The sequence below is a fragment of the Mucor velutinosus genome (genome assembly GCF_035048745.1).
Source record: "Mucor velutinosus strain NIH1002 chromosome Unknown tig00001542, whole genome shotgun sequence".
In the NCBI taxonomy this organism is placed as follows: Eukaryota; Fungi; Mucoromycota; class Mucoromycetes; order Mucorales; family Mucoraceae; genus Mucor; species Mucor velutinosus.
In genome coordinates, this window is record NW_027041924.1 from 440,713 (window position 1) to 456,325 (window position 15,613).

The 15,613-nt window shown below is 40.5% G+C and overlaps 5 protein-coding genes across 5 annotated transcripts; 3 read left to right on the forward strand and 2 right to left on the reverse strand.

Annotated features, from left to right (window-relative positions):
• Positions 1-5,008: 5,008 nt before the first annotated feature.
• On the forward strand, positions 5,009-5,542 carry IPI3 (Pre-rRNA-processing protein ipi3; the record flags this gene model as incomplete). The annotated part of the gene is made up of 1 exon (XM_064824122.1): positions 5,009-5,542. One exon carries the CDS (start codon positions 5,009-5,011, stop codon positions 5,540-5,542), a length of 534 nt encoding a protein of 177 aa, XP_064677058.1.
• Positions 5,543-6,624: 1,082 nt separating this feature from the next.
• ATC70_004823 (uncharacterized protein) lies at positions 6,625-8,215 on the forward strand (the record flags this gene model as incomplete). Its single annotated transcript, XM_064824123.1, has 4 exons — positions 6,625-6,745; positions 6,804-7,394; positions 7,449-7,969; positions 8,030-8,215. The coding sequence occupies 4 exons, from the start codon at positions 6,625-6,627 to the stop codon at positions 8,213-8,215; spliced, it is 1,419 nt and encodes a 472-aa protein (XP_064677059.1).
• Positions 8,216-8,696: 481 nt separating this feature from the next.
• ATC70_004824 (uncharacterized protein) lies at positions 8,697-10,398 on the forward strand (the record flags this gene model as incomplete). Its single annotated transcript, XM_064824124.1, has 4 exons — positions 8,697-9,080; positions 9,139-9,648; positions 9,702-10,035; positions 10,091-10,398. 4 exons carry the CDS (start codon positions 8,697-8,699, stop codon positions 10,396-10,398), a joined length of 1,536 nt encoding a protein of 511 aa, XP_064677060.1.
• Positions 10,399-11,137: 739 nt separating this feature from the next.
• ATC70_004825 (uncharacterized protein) lies at positions 11,138-13,421 on the reverse strand (the record flags this gene model as incomplete). Its single annotated transcript, XM_064824125.1, has 4 exons — positions 11,138-12,369; positions 12,430-12,483; positions 12,590-13,047; positions 13,129-13,421. The coding sequence occupies 4 exons, from the start codon at positions 13,419-13,421 to the stop codon at positions 11,138-11,140; spliced, it is 2,037 nt and encodes a 678-aa protein (XP_064677061.1).
• Positions 13,422-14,048: 627 nt separating this feature from the next.
• HGT20_12 (Bifunctional purine biosynthesis protein PurH) lies at positions 14,049-15,606 on the reverse strand (the record flags this gene model as incomplete). The annotated part of the gene is made up of 6 exons (XM_064824126.1): positions 14,049-14,213; positions 14,262-14,510; positions 14,570-14,652; positions 14,734-14,958; positions 15,037-15,284; positions 15,338-15,606. 6 exons carry the CDS (start codon positions 15,604-15,606, stop codon positions 14,049-14,051), a joined length of 1,239 nt encoding a protein of 412 aa, XP_064677062.1.
• Positions 15,607-15,613: the final 7 nt, after the last annotated feature.

Here is a 15,613-nt window from a genome sequence, read left to right on the forward strand (position 1 = left end):
GGTCCATACCAGCCCAGATTTGACATGCGATGAACATCATATTTTTTGCAGCGAGGACATCTCTGTTCCAGAATATATTACAATCGATGCAGATCAATATATTAAAGAAAGATTTGTCTTCAACTCTATGATTTCTAAGATGCATTTCTTTGCAATTTGGACAAACCTATTTTATAGAAGCATAATTAGTTGACTTAATAAGCGTTTATTTGTATTGTAACGACTTACAGAAGAGGTCCGGAATTCATCTATATCAAGCAAAAGAACCTCGCCAAGACTTTGTCTTCTTTTCAAATTCTTGTAGATGATATCAGAAACGCCAACTCGTCGTCCTCCATATTTTACATGGCTTCTCCCTTTTACGCCATCACCAAAAACGACTAAAGGCATCTTTGCCGTGTCCCCTTCATTAAAGCGGCTTTTGTGATTAGTTCTTCTAAAATAATGTGGTTGTTAGTAAGATGATCTTATAAACTTGGAAAACAGCTTATTACCTTATTTTTATAGAAGGGTTACGCCTATTAGAACTTCTTCGCTCGGCCATCTTTTTCCTCTTCCTTCTATTCGAACCAGTCTTCTTTCTTCTGTTGCAATTGTATTTTTTTCCGCCATTAATCAGAATATTGCAAGCTTCTTCGAGGGCACACTATCTCCCATAGTAATTACTTCATTTGCTTGAAGCTGTCCGGAAGTCATAGAAGCCATAGAAACGACCCAAATGAGTCAGTACATATACTATATGGTTGATATAGGAATCACCAGAAGCAGTTTTAGTCGTCGGGATTTGAGTCTCCAGATCTTTTATGCCTTGTTCGATTTTTAAAGCGTCTTGTTTTCTTGCTCGATTTATAGATCCAGAAGAGCAGTAGTATTCATTCACTGTCAGAGACCTGACCTGTTCATCTCCATGATATGCTACATATGCATTCTTACGGCCGGGATCCAGAAAACAAGAACGGAAAAAGTTTTCAACTTCGTCTGTGTTGAAATCAGCCATTTCAAGATTTACTTTGTCTTCATCAAGAACTTCTGGGACTCTCCTTGCGAAAGAAATTCTACAGGTATACCCATCAGTGTATATACTGTTTAAAAACACACGCCCTTTCTGTCTGGGTAACTCTTGTAATTCTGCCAAACTATTGCAATAAAAATTAATAATAGCCTTAATTGGGGGGGGGGGGTTTCAAGACACACCTTCTAATTTTCAGCTTGGTAAAATCAAAAGAATTGAAAAAGCAGCGTGTACTGAAGGCAAAATTTGCTTCGTTTTCTTCTTTTTGGAGCCGTGTATCAGGAAAAAGAGTTGACAAATTTTGACCATCGACCTTTATGAATCGCCATTTAAAGCTAGGGCTTGGAAAAAGAGAAAACAGGCGAGGCCTCCTGGGCTGTCGTATTTGTGCTGGCTGAGGACGGACCAACTCACCCGTTTGAGCTGGTGGTTGTTGTGGTTGTTGTTGTGGTGGTTGTTCTGTTGTTGCTGGTTGTGCATTCTCCTGCAATTGTATGTTGACCTGCTCGTAAAACTGGAGAATGTAACTCATTACTGATAGAACAACGAACGGGTTATTGGTCACTTCTTTTCTTGAAAGTGGGAGTCGATGTACTCTGTTTCTAACTGATTGGGTGATATTGTTTAAAAATGCTTGTAGATTTGGTGCACTGTCAAGGACATCTTGTGTAATAAAATCTTCTGGCATATTTGATCTTGTGTCGTTCTCTAAGACTTCATCTAGGGCATAACCATATACAATCTTATTGACCAGTGGCATTTTAAGTTCCTTATAAATAGAATACATGAGTAAAATATTTATATAAACTAGTGTCCTTGTAAATACTTACAGTATACTCCTGCTTCAGTCTGTATATAAATAGTTTCCAATATACGTTTCATAGTTTTCAACGTAAAAGCTGTTGTAGACAGTAGCTATAGTATCACAAGCAGACGAAACAATTTGGCCATATCCTACTAGACCCTGGTTTTCAACTGAAAGATCGACATTGTCTAACGCTTGTAAACGGTTATAGGCTGCTTGAATGCCAGGAAGTCTTGGATAAAAGTTTTGTAGTGCTTCAATGTTGATATTCCCATAGATTAATCTATAAACTCTGTACCAGAAGTTTTTTTCAAATGTATCATTTAATAGATACTCGACATTGTTGTTTGCATTACTAGATATATAATAATTAAGTAGAAGCTGTGCTTTGTAAACAACCTCTCGTAAAAATGAAGATTGTGCAGTTATTCTCTCTTGATATCCTAATAGTTTGTTTGGATTCCCTTCATCTTGCCTAATGAATGATTTGAGCATCAGAGATACGGTATACAATTGATAAGAAGTAGGGAAAGTCATAAGCAGTCTTTCTTTGATAGTATATTCATGGTTGGGACATAAACGAGAGGCAGCAGTAGTATGACCAGGTTGGCCACAGGACTTGCAAACAGGTCCAGATGATGAAGAAGCCTGTTCTGTTCTTCTTGTTTTTCTGGCATCCGCCTTGCCTTGTTTCTCCTCTGGTGTATCTTTTTTTCTTTTACCTGAATCAACATAGCAGTTATATAACGTTATAAATGTAATTAATAAAATTCACAGAAACTATTGTAGTTCAATGCTACCTCATCTTCTACTACTAGATTGTCTTTCCTCTTCAACATGTGCTTGAAACTTCAGTTGTTTTTTATTTCGAATTAGTTCTTCTGTTTTAGGATATATAATAGGACGCATTAAGATATTTAGGTAAGAAAAAGAAAGGAAACACTAACTGGCCATATTGCAAGTTTATCTTTTATAATGAGTTTCATCAGTTTTGATGATTTTATGATTGATTTTGGATGATTTTTTTAGCTAATAAAATGTACAAAGCAAAAACTCAAGGCGAACAAAATGACTAACGAGGGATGATGACTGAAAAAAAAATATCAATATTTATATGTGCAAACTATCGATCGCATAGCCTTTTTCTTACTTTTATACTGTTTTTAGTTTTTCTGTTGTATAATATATATATGTACAGCCAAGCCCTACCACTACATCGCATTATCAAACAATCAAAACTGTTGAAGATCTTAATATCTAAATATGGTTATGATCATTTACCTCCAGAAGCCAGAGATGGAATAGCAATGTTTATAAATGCTAGAGCTTTTTAAATCATGATAAATACAAGCTTACAAATACTCTGAAAGTACTCACTTATTATCTTTGTTACCGATTTTTTACTTCATTCTTACAGATCCGCAAATTTTCGGCCATGTTGTGTTGCTGTAAGTCTTATATTTCCAGCTAACAGCTAAAAGACGCAGGCAGTATGCTGTTCTACAAGTACTTTTCTTAAGCCTTTGGATGTTTTTTAGACATAATAGTATACCTTATTGATGTTGTTTTACGGCTTATTTCATGTTTGGTCTTGCATGTAGCTGTTGATTTAGAAAGTAGTAATTTACTGACTGCTTCACGAATTTGCATACCTTCATAATCTTGCTTTAAGTCGATCAAACTTAAAGCTGCATTTTTTTTCTTTGAAATGAAAGTTGCAAGGTCCTCTTTGTCTTGTAGTAAACAAAGGATATTGTTTAAAGCGAACCGTTTTTTTTTCTTTGCCAACTTGTCTCTGGCATTCGCTTGTGCAGGCTTTTCTCAATTCATATGGACAGCATTGAATCATCAATGATACTGTCTGTTCATCAAGATTAGTTTCGCTATTTACAATAGTAAATCTTCAAAGAAGTAGAGAAAAGAAATAGCAACAGATGCTTCAAGAAGAGTCTTCATTAGAATAGCAAAAAACAAATTTCAGGTTTCCCATATTCCCTTCTGTGTCCTATATTCCCTTTTGTGTCCCAACTCAATTTGGAAATGATCAAAGTTTTTAGTTGATCCAACCTAGTTTCGTCGACTATAAGCAAAAGTATACAAAACACAGCGAAACCTGGGTGCATTTGATTCGTAATTTCTCATGTTAGAAGCCATTTCAGATTACCAGAGTGGTACCAAACAACTGCATTCGTGTAGCATTTGCTTCTTGACACCTTTGCTCAACTTTTTGGGCCAAAAAAAACATGGCCAAAAATCGACCAAAAATCATGAGAGGCACCTCATGGAAATCTTCTAAAATCAAATAATTGTGTTTTTCACCTCCAAAATGAAGACTTTTATTATGGGATATATTATATCAAAATACTTCTGTCAAACTAACGCAGCCCTTGAATCACTTTTGTGAGACCTTCATAAACAAGTTTTCGACTTTTTGGCCAAAAACCTCATTTCACATTTTTTAAAATTGCTCAACAAGTTCATTCAAAACATATAATTTAATTAGCACTATTGTATGCGTCTTGAAAAGTACTCCAGGAAAGTATAAGGGAGTATTTTTTTTTTTTTTTTTGTAGGGGAGTCGAGCTCCAGGTTTTATTTAAAGTCCTTTAAATGTCATACTGAGGGATAGAAAAGACTGTTGGTGGACCCAATGTCTGCAAAGAAGGGGAATAAGATATTTTTGAATTAAGTTGGGAAAGAAATCTACTACTAATAAGGTGCGACACCTAGAGCCAAAACAGTCTTGCGGAAATCGTCAAAATATAGATAATGGATAGAGTACAAAACACCAAACGAGGACATCAGTACTACTTCAAAAAATCAAACAACTTGCGTTCACCAGGATTTGAACCAGGATCCTCCCGTTGGCATACGGGAGTTTCTACCACTTCGCCCTACCACCAGGGACAGTATAAGGGAGTATGGGTTGATCATCACGTTCTATATAGTCGAATTCTGCAAAATAGATCGAAGAAGTCGAAATTAACCAGACCTTGACCAATCTTGAACCAAAATTTTTTGCCTGAGTTTGAATATTTTGACAGATAAAATCAACAATAGCTCTCTTACCTTGGGCAGCCCCCCACAACATCCGCCCACTCATTCGCCGTCTTATCAAACCTATAACACCACTACCTCCAACAGTGCCACTCAACAGTATTCAATACTACAAACACCTGGTTTCCACGGAAATGCCCACCATCAACACCTCACCTCTTTCCCCATCCCAATGGCGCCTCTTTTGGAAACTACCTATTCTCCTTCAATCCCGAACTGTATGGTATAGACTTATCCATAGAAAAATTCCCTCCAAATCGACCCTCCACCGCTTCATCCCCACAACTCACCCTTCACCTTCGTGTCCTCTCTGTTTGACCCAGAGCCCGGAGGATATCCAACATTTCTTCTTTACTTGTCCTCTCAAACTCGCTGTATGGCGGTTCCTTGCCACTACATACCTATCCCACACACCGATGACCGACGACGTCCTTCTCCCATTCCTCCACGGCATTCAAACTCTATCCATAGCTGAACCCACTCGCTCTGCCTCCTTACCTTTTCCAGAGCTTACCGTTTACCAAGTTTTCGCTACCAGTCTACTCTGTATATGGCAAGCCCACTGGCACTCCATCTTCGACCATGTCCCTTTTGTCACCCTCAACGTTAACACATCTATTGCCCGTTCTCTGTCTCGATTGGAATCGGAATTACAGTTTGATTTGTAAGTATGTACCCCCACGTATTTTATGGTCGTATTCCACTTCCTTGCTTCCCTTTTTCATTTCCTTGCCTTTAAAAATATATCCAGTCTTCTTCTTCCCTCATCATGACATTTAGAGGACTTTAAATAAAAAATGGAGTACAACTCCCCTACAAAAAAAAAAATACCTTGGGCAGCGACACTTTTGAAGTTAATAAGAAGGGGATGGCGGATCAAAAAGTATTATTGCTTAGTTTGACTATCATATTTTGCTTGTTTTATGTATTTTTACGCCTGATAGGTTTCGTCGTTGCAAATTGCCCATTCACAGGCAAATTTTAATTGGGCATGCCGTTGTCTCATCAAATGCAAAATTTTACGCAACAGCTCTTCAACTGGATTCATCTTTTGAAGATGAAGGATATTCCGTGTCAAAGTAGTTTCTAATTTGATGTCAAATCAGCCAACTTTGACGTCTTTGGATACATTACATTACATCCAGAAAACGTATGTAGAATCATGGGCATTTGAGGCCAAGATGGTAGCGTGAAGGCTATGGAAGGTAAAACAGATAGCTCATCTACATAGCGTATTGAACGCTACAACGGCAAATTCTCTCAAAAATTGGCCGAATTGATTGCCATGTTAATCTCAATGGTCAATAGCCCTGATAGTTTGCCACTCATGCTTGCGGGCTTGTCTAATGTAATTGCTTGTCGCATGGATCATCTTGATTCCTTCCGGCTATTGATCGTACCGAGTGACCACATTTGCCTAGTGGCAATAACTGTTTAAATTAGCGTTTGATCCAAGCATTGCACACAGGAATTGCCATTCAATGTCTACAAAAGTTTTGGTTGTCATGCTGATCCTTTCACATCAATAGCGAGTTAAATTAAATAGCAGACTAGATCATCATTGGACGTCTGTTTGTGTCCCTCGAAAGTCTACTACTGCCACCAAGTATATTTCAAGTAGGCAGAAGGGAATAATAGCCATTTTTCCACGTGAAAATGTATAAACAATTCCAATCTCTTTTTCCCTAGACTCAACTTCCGCTTCTTTTTCTTTTCTCTTTAGTTTCGCTTGTATTAATACTATCCAAAAATGCCTTCAGCAGCAATAAAATACCACAATTTCACAGAAAAAAATTTCCAGGGCCTAGTCTATTGTGATTATTGTGAAAAACTGTTGTGGGGATTAGCAAGACAAGGGTTGCAATGTACCGGTAATGCATCAAAACACCACGCACGCGCAATTCAACTTCTAATGTAACATGAATCTAGAATGCGGCTATAATTGCCATACTGCTTGCAGTGATATGGTTATTCAATGTAGGCCTCCTCGACGCTGGAGTCCCGATTCTCTATCAGTGACAGACTCGGAAGCAGAATCAGTATCAAAATACTCTCTCCACTCACACACCAACAGAAACTCGCTGAACAATAATACAGATGATAATAACAGCAATACCAGCAGTCGAAAGCATAGAACATTATCCTCAGACATCTTACCACCTCCAAATAGTCTAACCCGTAGTTTATCGTCTTCGAAAATCGAAGAGCCTCTTAAATCACCCACATTTTCAGGAACGACATACAATGGCACAAGCAACGATCCGTTATCCGGAAGTCAACGAAGCAAAGCGACGCTGAACAAGTCCTACCGCAAATCCATCAAGCAGCAATTACAAAAGCAACAGCTACAAAAGAACAGCGATGTCGATTTGCTGAGCCCACACGCAACAGCAAAAGCATTTACCAGATTAGTTGCTAGATCAAAAGCATTCTTTTACATTGGAAAATCAATACATGATGTATATAGCTGGAAGAACAAGACGCATTCTACACTAGTCAGCTTATTCTGGATATGCTCATGTATGGATTGAAGTGTGATATATCCTTAATAATTACTTATACGGTTGTATATAGGTTTAAACTCAAAGACCGTGTTACTCATTCCACCCCTGCTGATCTGGCTGCTACATAGCCAAACAGGCGTTGTGAACTCACAGCAGACTGCTGCTCAAGTCTTGTTCCCTCGTTTCGATGAGAGTACGCCAGAATATTATACCAACTTGGAAAGCATGCAGTATGCCTTTATCTTTTTCATTCGACTCTACGACAATTTTGCATACCACTTACAGCACATCCATCTAAATGCAACGACATACAAAGTGTTGCTCGTCTCAAGCATCTGCATCTCTGTTATTTTTGCTTACATGGGTAAATGGTTAGTGATGGTGGCTGGATTGATGGTCTTGTTGAACAAGACCTGGCTCGGTACCTTCATCGAAGCTATATTGCAGTTCTTGCTGGAGGTTGTACAAACGGCAGTGGATATCATCCAGAAATTCAAATCTTCTAAAAAGACAGCAGTGGAGAGGAAGCCTATCCAGGTATCAGTGTATGAAAATCAGAGATGGTGGGCAGGAACAGGATACACGTCTCAGGTAACTAGAACAGCAAAAGTAGCTGGCATCTGTCACTCATGATATTGCATGCCTCTCTAGCTGCTACGATCAGAAAGATCAGCCTGGTCCAACATTACAGGCTTGGAACCTCTGCCACCCAAGGAAGACATGCCCCCGCCGGCACATTATGCATGGGCTGATGATGATCCTGAATGGCATCTCGATACAACTGGCCCCTGGACAGATGATGCACTTGAAATAGGTAACATATGGGTAGCTGTTTAAGTTCATGTGTATATAAAGTCTCACGCATCCTCTATTTTTTTTTTTTCTCTTTTGTAGTGGTAATTATCTTTTTGCATGTGTAACTATGTGGTTTATTAATTTTCCTTCTAGACTTTGATTGAATGTGATGAAAATGGTTGGGTTTATACAGACCATCGCTGGATAAACCCTCGAGGCAGGCCCGAGATGACAAAAGGAAGAGCTGCTGTGATTGCAAACGGCCATAACAATGAAACCTCGAAAGCTTTGACCAGAAGAAGAAGATGGTATAGACAGGCAGTTCCTCTTGAGGTGGATCCAGCAGATAAGAAGTCTGTTTAACAGAGCACCTTGCTGGTCTTCAATCATAAATAAAAAAAAAGCCATTCATTTAGTAGCTCTCCCTTTCTTGCTTCTTTTGTTGTCGTTAGCATCACTCTCTTTCATGGCCACCAACACACTTCCTTTACATAATGACAAAGGGAGGGGCTACTCATCATCCATGGGTTCCCCCGCCATGTCTCGCACAGTCAAACGCTTTGCGGTCTTCTGTATCGTATTATTCATCGTTGTCTACTCGTTTTCTACAACCACAACCACACAAAATGAATCCATGATTTCGCCCAAATCGACACAGTACAATATCAATCCTCTCTATTGGGCACCCACACTATCCGAAAGGATTGGAAAAAGCGCTTTTCCCAAGAGCTTCTTCACGACACAAGCATTAAGAGAAAACGAATTCAATCCAGTATCTGCAGTTATCCTCAGAGTTACAGATGACGATCAAAGCATAGAGTACGCTGTAAAGAACCTGATTAAATATCCTTTCATCAGCGATATCTACATTCACAACCTTATCAAAAAGAGGCCACTGACAGTAGAGGTAAGCTGTTATACATACCACGCTCCAATACCCTCATGTGCGCTAAATCACCTCCAAGAGCCTGAAATTAGATCCCAAACTAAGAGACAGTATCAGTATAGAGATAATGGAATCAGATGAAGATTTAGGCAGCATGGCTCGATTCACTACTTGCGCCACTGCCTCTAGATTATATTGTTACTTCCAGGACGATGCTTATTTGAACACTTACATGGATACCTTATATACCAACTTTTTGCGATTCCCTACTCTGATTCACGCCAATGCAAAACCATCGCACTACGAGACCCAAATGAAATGGAGATTTAGCAACAAGGAGCTGAAACTGCATACAGGGTATGCTGATTTCAGATATGGCGCTTTTGTGCCCCGATGGAAGGTGCAAAGTTTCTTGACTCAATTGGGCAAATCTGGCCTCATAAAGGATAGCATTCGCCAAGCTGAATACTATTTTGCCATCTGGATGAACCAATACCCTTGGTTACTCAGCAATCCTCCTCATACTGCCAAAGGTGACAAGGCTACAGACAGGGATATTGCGTATCCAGAAACTTTGGATAGCTATACAGTAAGTGATTGTGTCAAGAATGCGATCTACATCAAGACTCATTGAATGCCAAGTATGATGCCATCCGCCATTTGCAAAGATCGTTGACTTTGGATCAATCAGAAGCACCACAAGACTATTTTGAGAGGCAAGAGGAGGAGCCATCTCTGGAGCATCGTGATGTCCGTTCTTCTTGCGCCAATGATCGATGTCTGTTCATGACCAACATGGATCCTTTTGTCCAGCCCTCGCAAGTAACATTCGACTATCAAAATATCACCTCTATTCCCAAATTAGAGAATATTTATGAAAGCATGTCTATTGTCTCGCCTGCAGTGGAGTGGGATGAGCACTCGTATCATAGAGTAGTTGACAATGATCCCAACACTTGCTGGAACACCATCAAAAGTAAGTGTATCGCTGTGAAATAGGTAGTCTTGATAAGCTAAGTGTACATTGCCAGATCCAAAGCAGGGCGATTATTTTGGTTTGATTTTGGTGGGCACATCAAAGACCTCCAACCTCGTTATCCACACACCACAAGTAATGAACCATCCCGAAAAACAGCTGTCCATCTCAGTCTTGGAAAGTGGTGATAGCTGGATCAAATGTAAGGCCGTCGATAAATCTACACCGGAGAGCAACCGCATCACGCTTGGTATCAGCTGCCCCAATATCAAGCTATTCAGAGCCATCAAAATCATGTTTAGAAAGGATCAGAGCGAGCCTTTTGAAATCTGTGGTCTTTCCATTGATAGTTTGTCTGTATGATTGAATCCAATAAAAAATAGACATTGAAAGCCAAAAGTGTCATCGATCTGAATAGTAGACCTGCTTCATTACATGCGCCTTGTAAGGTCAGGGCCGTCTAAAACTGATATCGGTTTGACAACTCAATAGGAATGGAGCAACGAAGAAAAATATTGATTTCTTACGTAATAACAGATGTGTTGTATGCCTTTCATTTTTGTAGCTGAGACAAATGCAAGGCAAACGAAAGATTGCTGGCAAGGGCCATTGGCTATCTTGCCTCATTTTAGTGAATTCCAGATTCTGTTACACATGATGTGAGCTTGACAAAATGATGAAAGCATTATCAAGCAATGACCAAGCTAAAAGTATGGCATTTAGATCACACAATCGGACAAGGCTCCTGTTGTGCAGCCATTTCAGCCCGAAGCTAATTTTAATTACTAATCCATCAGAGCGTAGTGCCTCCCCTTTAAAACACACATGTAAAGCGTTAAATATTCATGCCGCGGTATCCTGTTGGGTATTACAAACATGATTCTTCTCATTTTGGTGGGACGAAATGAAGATGCCTTGCAAGGTGACTCAAGCTTGCGACAACAAAGCCAGGAAACAGAGATTACATGATTAATCATTGAATTTATTAAATTCTTTTTATATTACACTCATGAAATGAGACACACTATTCATGGAGAATAGTAAAAAAAAGGGGGGGGGGATGGAATGAAAAATGGGATTATGAAATTATACACATGTCAACTTAGAGTTGAGCATTGACTTCAGGAACGTAACCAAGCTTGGCAAAGTGAGCAATGACAGACTCTGCCTTGGCAACAGCGTTTTCAGCAGTGATGTCAAAGTGAGGATACAACTTGTCAATAGGACCAGAGGCACCGAAAGTGCGCATACCAATTTGACAGTGAGAGTAACGTTCCCAACCGAATGTACCAAGAGCTTCAATGGCAATAACGGGAACACCGAGAGGGAAGATCTCCTTCTTGTATTCAGCAGATTGTTCATCAAAGAGTTCAGAACAAGGCATTGAGACAACTTGAACAGCAATGTTCTTGTGCTTCAAAGTCTTGGCAGCTTCAACAGCGATAGAGACTTCAGAACCAGTAGCAACAAAGACGATTTGAGGGTTCTTGTCAGAAGAGAGAACATAAGCACCCTTGAGGACGGCTTCGATGGAAGAGCCTTCCAGTTGAGGCAAGTTTTGACGAGAGAGAGCAATGACGGAGGGACGAGTGAGGTTTTGGATGGCGGCCAAGTAAGTACCAGAGGTCTCATTACCATCAGCAGGACGGAAAGTGAGCATGTTGGGAGTGGCACGAGTCAAGGCCAAAGTCTCAATAGGTTGATGGGTAGGTCCATCCTCACCGAGACCAATGGAATCGTGAGTCATGACAAAGATGACACGCATATGGCCCAAGGCAGCGAGACGAGCAGCACCCCAACCGTAGGTCAAGAAGTTCAAGAAGGTACCACCGTAAGGGACAATACCGCCATAAGCAGACATACCGTTCATCATGGCAAACATGGCATGTTCACGGATACCGTAACGGAAGTAACGACCCGAGTAATCACCAAGACCGTTGGAAGCAGGTTGGAAATCAACAGCATTCTTCCAACGAGTCAAGTTGGAGCCAGTCAAATCAGCAGAACCACCCAAGAGTTCGGGGAGTTCAGCCTCAATGGCAGACAAGACACCTTCAGATAACTTACGAGTAGCGACAGCAGGGTCAGAAGGTGTGAAGCGGGGAAGAACCTTCTCCCAGCCAGTAGGCAAAACGTTGGAGAAACGACGTTCAATCTCGGCAGCTTCCTTGGGGTACTTTTCCTTGTAGGAAGCAAAGAGTTGGTTCCACTTTTCTTCGTATTCAGCGCCTTCTTGGGCACGCTTGTGGTACAAATCGTAGACATCTTGAGCAACAACAAAGGTTTCTTCAGGGTTGAAACCAAACTTCTCCTTCAATTGCTTGATATCATCGTCTATGAAGAAAATGCGCGGTTAGGTAAACCCAATTATATCAGAGACTCAAGCACACTTACTGGAGAGGGGAGCACCGTGAACCTTCTCCTCACCTTGCATCAAGGAACCATAACCTAAACATAGAAAAAGAGAGTCAATATTTGCATAAAAGATGGTGTGACACATCAAAGGTTGAGGGGCCAACACGCACACGATGATGGGAATAAATTGAATACATACCAATAGTAGTTCTAACCTTGATAATAGATGGCTTATCAGTGACCTTTTGAGCGGCCTTGATAGCCTCTTCGATGGAAGCATAGTCGCTATCACCGTTGCCAACAGTTTGGACGTGCCAGTCGTAAGCTTCGAAACGCTTAAGGACGTCTTCAGTGAAGGAGACAGCAGTGTCACCATCGATGGTGATGTGGTTGTCATCATAGAAGGCAATGAGCTTACCAAGCTTCAAGTGACCAGCAAGAGAACAGGCCTCGGAGGCAACACCTTCTTGAAGACAACCATCACCGAGAATGACATAGGTGTAGTTGTTGAAGATCTCGAAACCAGGCTTGTTGTAAGTGGCAGCGAGTTGAGCTTCAGCAGCAGCCAAACCAACGGCATTGGAGATACCTTGACCTAGAGGACCCGTAGTGACCTCAACACCCTCAGTATCAATACGTTCAGGATGACCAGGTGTCCTTTCATTAGGCGTTAGTATATGACGTATCCGTGATTTCAAAAAATCCAACGCGTATGATTTTTCTTATCTTCCAACTTACTTTGAGCCCAATTGACGGAAGTTCTTCAAGTCATCCATAGTGACATTGTAGCCCAAGAGATGAAGGACGATGTATTGAAGAGCACAAGCATGACCGTTGGAGAGGACGAAACGATCACGGTTCTTAAAGTAGGGATTCTTGGGATTGGCATTGAGGAACTTGGTGAACAAAGTGTGAGCGATAGGAGCGCAACCCATAGGAGCACCAGGATGACCAGAGTTGGACTTGCGGACAATGTCAGCAGCAAGCACACGGATAGTATCGATAGCCTTTTGTTCAAGAGCAGTAGCCATTTTGAGAGTTAAATTGAAGATTGAGAAGAAAGAGAAAAAAAGTAGAAACTAGTAGTTTGGTTTCATACATTAGGCCTCCTTTTATAATGCGAAATGGGGATTTGGAGCTATCAGCATTTGGTCGGCGCAAAGGTATCCGAGTAAGCGAAACTGAAAAAAAAAAAAAACGTCATGGATCTTGTATGATTCTACTAATTGGACACGACCCAATATATTGAGAAACCCGTTCAATGACAATGTTCCAGTTTGCTGACGAAAAAAAAAAAAAAAAAAAAAAAAGCCTCGATAAACCCTATGTGTTCAAGGCAGAACTTTATGTAAGCAGCATGTACTATAAAATGGCACACAAGGATGGAAAAGCGGGTAAATAGCCACCAAAAAATTCCCTTATTCTCCCCTCTGCCTCAATGCATTGGTGATACAAGCTATTGAATGGAGAATTTAGAGGCTGGCTTTGACTAAATGATGACAAACTAGTAACCATCAAAGGCTTTCATCCTCGGCAATCCAAAGAGATGCAACATTAGTCAAGGGATAAATTATTAATTTTCATTAGAAAGCCAGGCTTTAAACTATTGATTAAGTAATCACTAACTATAGTTGCTCATGTATCCACAGTTTCATGTGTCATTTTTCAAAGGTGTTCAAAAGATAATTTGATTGCGCTACGTAGCTGAAGTTGAGAAAGTAATCTTGCATTTTAGCGTCGAGATTAGCAGCGTCAATGGGTGATTCCTTTATGATTTCATTCGTAAATTCCTCGTCAAAGTTTTCGGCCAATGAAGGGTCGGTCTAACATTGTTAGTCAGACTCGCAACCATGTCCTTTATGAATACATACCACTATAGGTTGAATGGGAGGTGTGCTGGTACGCATCTTCAACTCCTTCCAGTCAATCTTGCGAAAGAATCTGTGGCTCTTGAGCTTTTCCATGCCATCATCACCATGGCCCAAACGCACATTGGGATTCTTGCGCAACAGTCTGATGAGCAGATCTTTGGCGTCTGACGAGATATAATATGGGATCTGTAGCTTCTTTTTGAGAATAGCATCCAGGGTCTTTTTCTTATTACGACATCGGAAAGGGGTCTACAAGAGCAATCAGTTCAACATCTACACGCATTGGGATTGAAACTCCTTTTGCTTACATAACCGGTCAGCATTTCATACATCAGAATGCCAAATGTCCAGTAGTCGACGCTCTTGTCATAGCTTAATTCCAATAGAATCTCTAGCAAAAAAAAAAAAAAAAAAAAAAAAAGCTGCTGGTCAGTATCTACATGCTGTAGAGCCTCCATCATTTGTTTCGTACCAGGTGCCATGTATTCTGCCGTTCCACAAACGGTATTTGTTCGACTTCCTTCAATGGATACTTTGGACAAACCAAAATCAGTCAAAAGAGCATGGCCATTACCATCCAATAGGCAATTTTCAGGCTTCAAATCTCTGTAGACGATGCCTAATCCGTGCAAATGCTCCAAAGCCAATAATAATTCTGCCAGATAGAATCGTGCGACATCTTCTGTAAACATGTGTTCTGGAATCAAAAAGAGAAAGATGTCAGTGCATTTGCAGATTAAACAACCGCATCATGAAATCATAAATCACCACATACCAGAAGCCATGTGCGTAAACAATTCGCCACCAGTTGCATATTCCAAGATGAGATACAATCGGTCGTTTGTCTGAAATGCATAAAAGAGCTGAACGATAAACGGATTGCGCACTTCCTCCAGGATCTGCCGCTCTGCTTTGGTGTGTTCCGCATTCTTTGCATGCACAAACAAGGAGGCCTTCTTCAAGACCTTCATGGCATACAAGATCCCGCTTTCCTTATGACGACACAGCATGACCTTACCATAGCTACAGCACCATGTCAGTTGGGGTCATTGCTTAAACATGGTGTCACAACTTACGCTCCTCGACCGAGTAATTTCAGAATTTCGAAATCGTCCAGACTAACTTTACGATTGTCCGTTGTCAATGGAGTGGATAGAGACGATGATATAAAGTTCTCTGCCAGAGGTACCTCATACAACTTTTCGTCCAAAGGTATCTGAGTTGGCTCAGTGGCATCTACTTCTGAGGAGTATCCACTTTCGTTGACATCTTCGAGTGTTGCTGTTGTTGCTGATGCTGATACATGAATGGATGGTAAATCATCAAATTCAAATACGGCACTCATTTAAGTC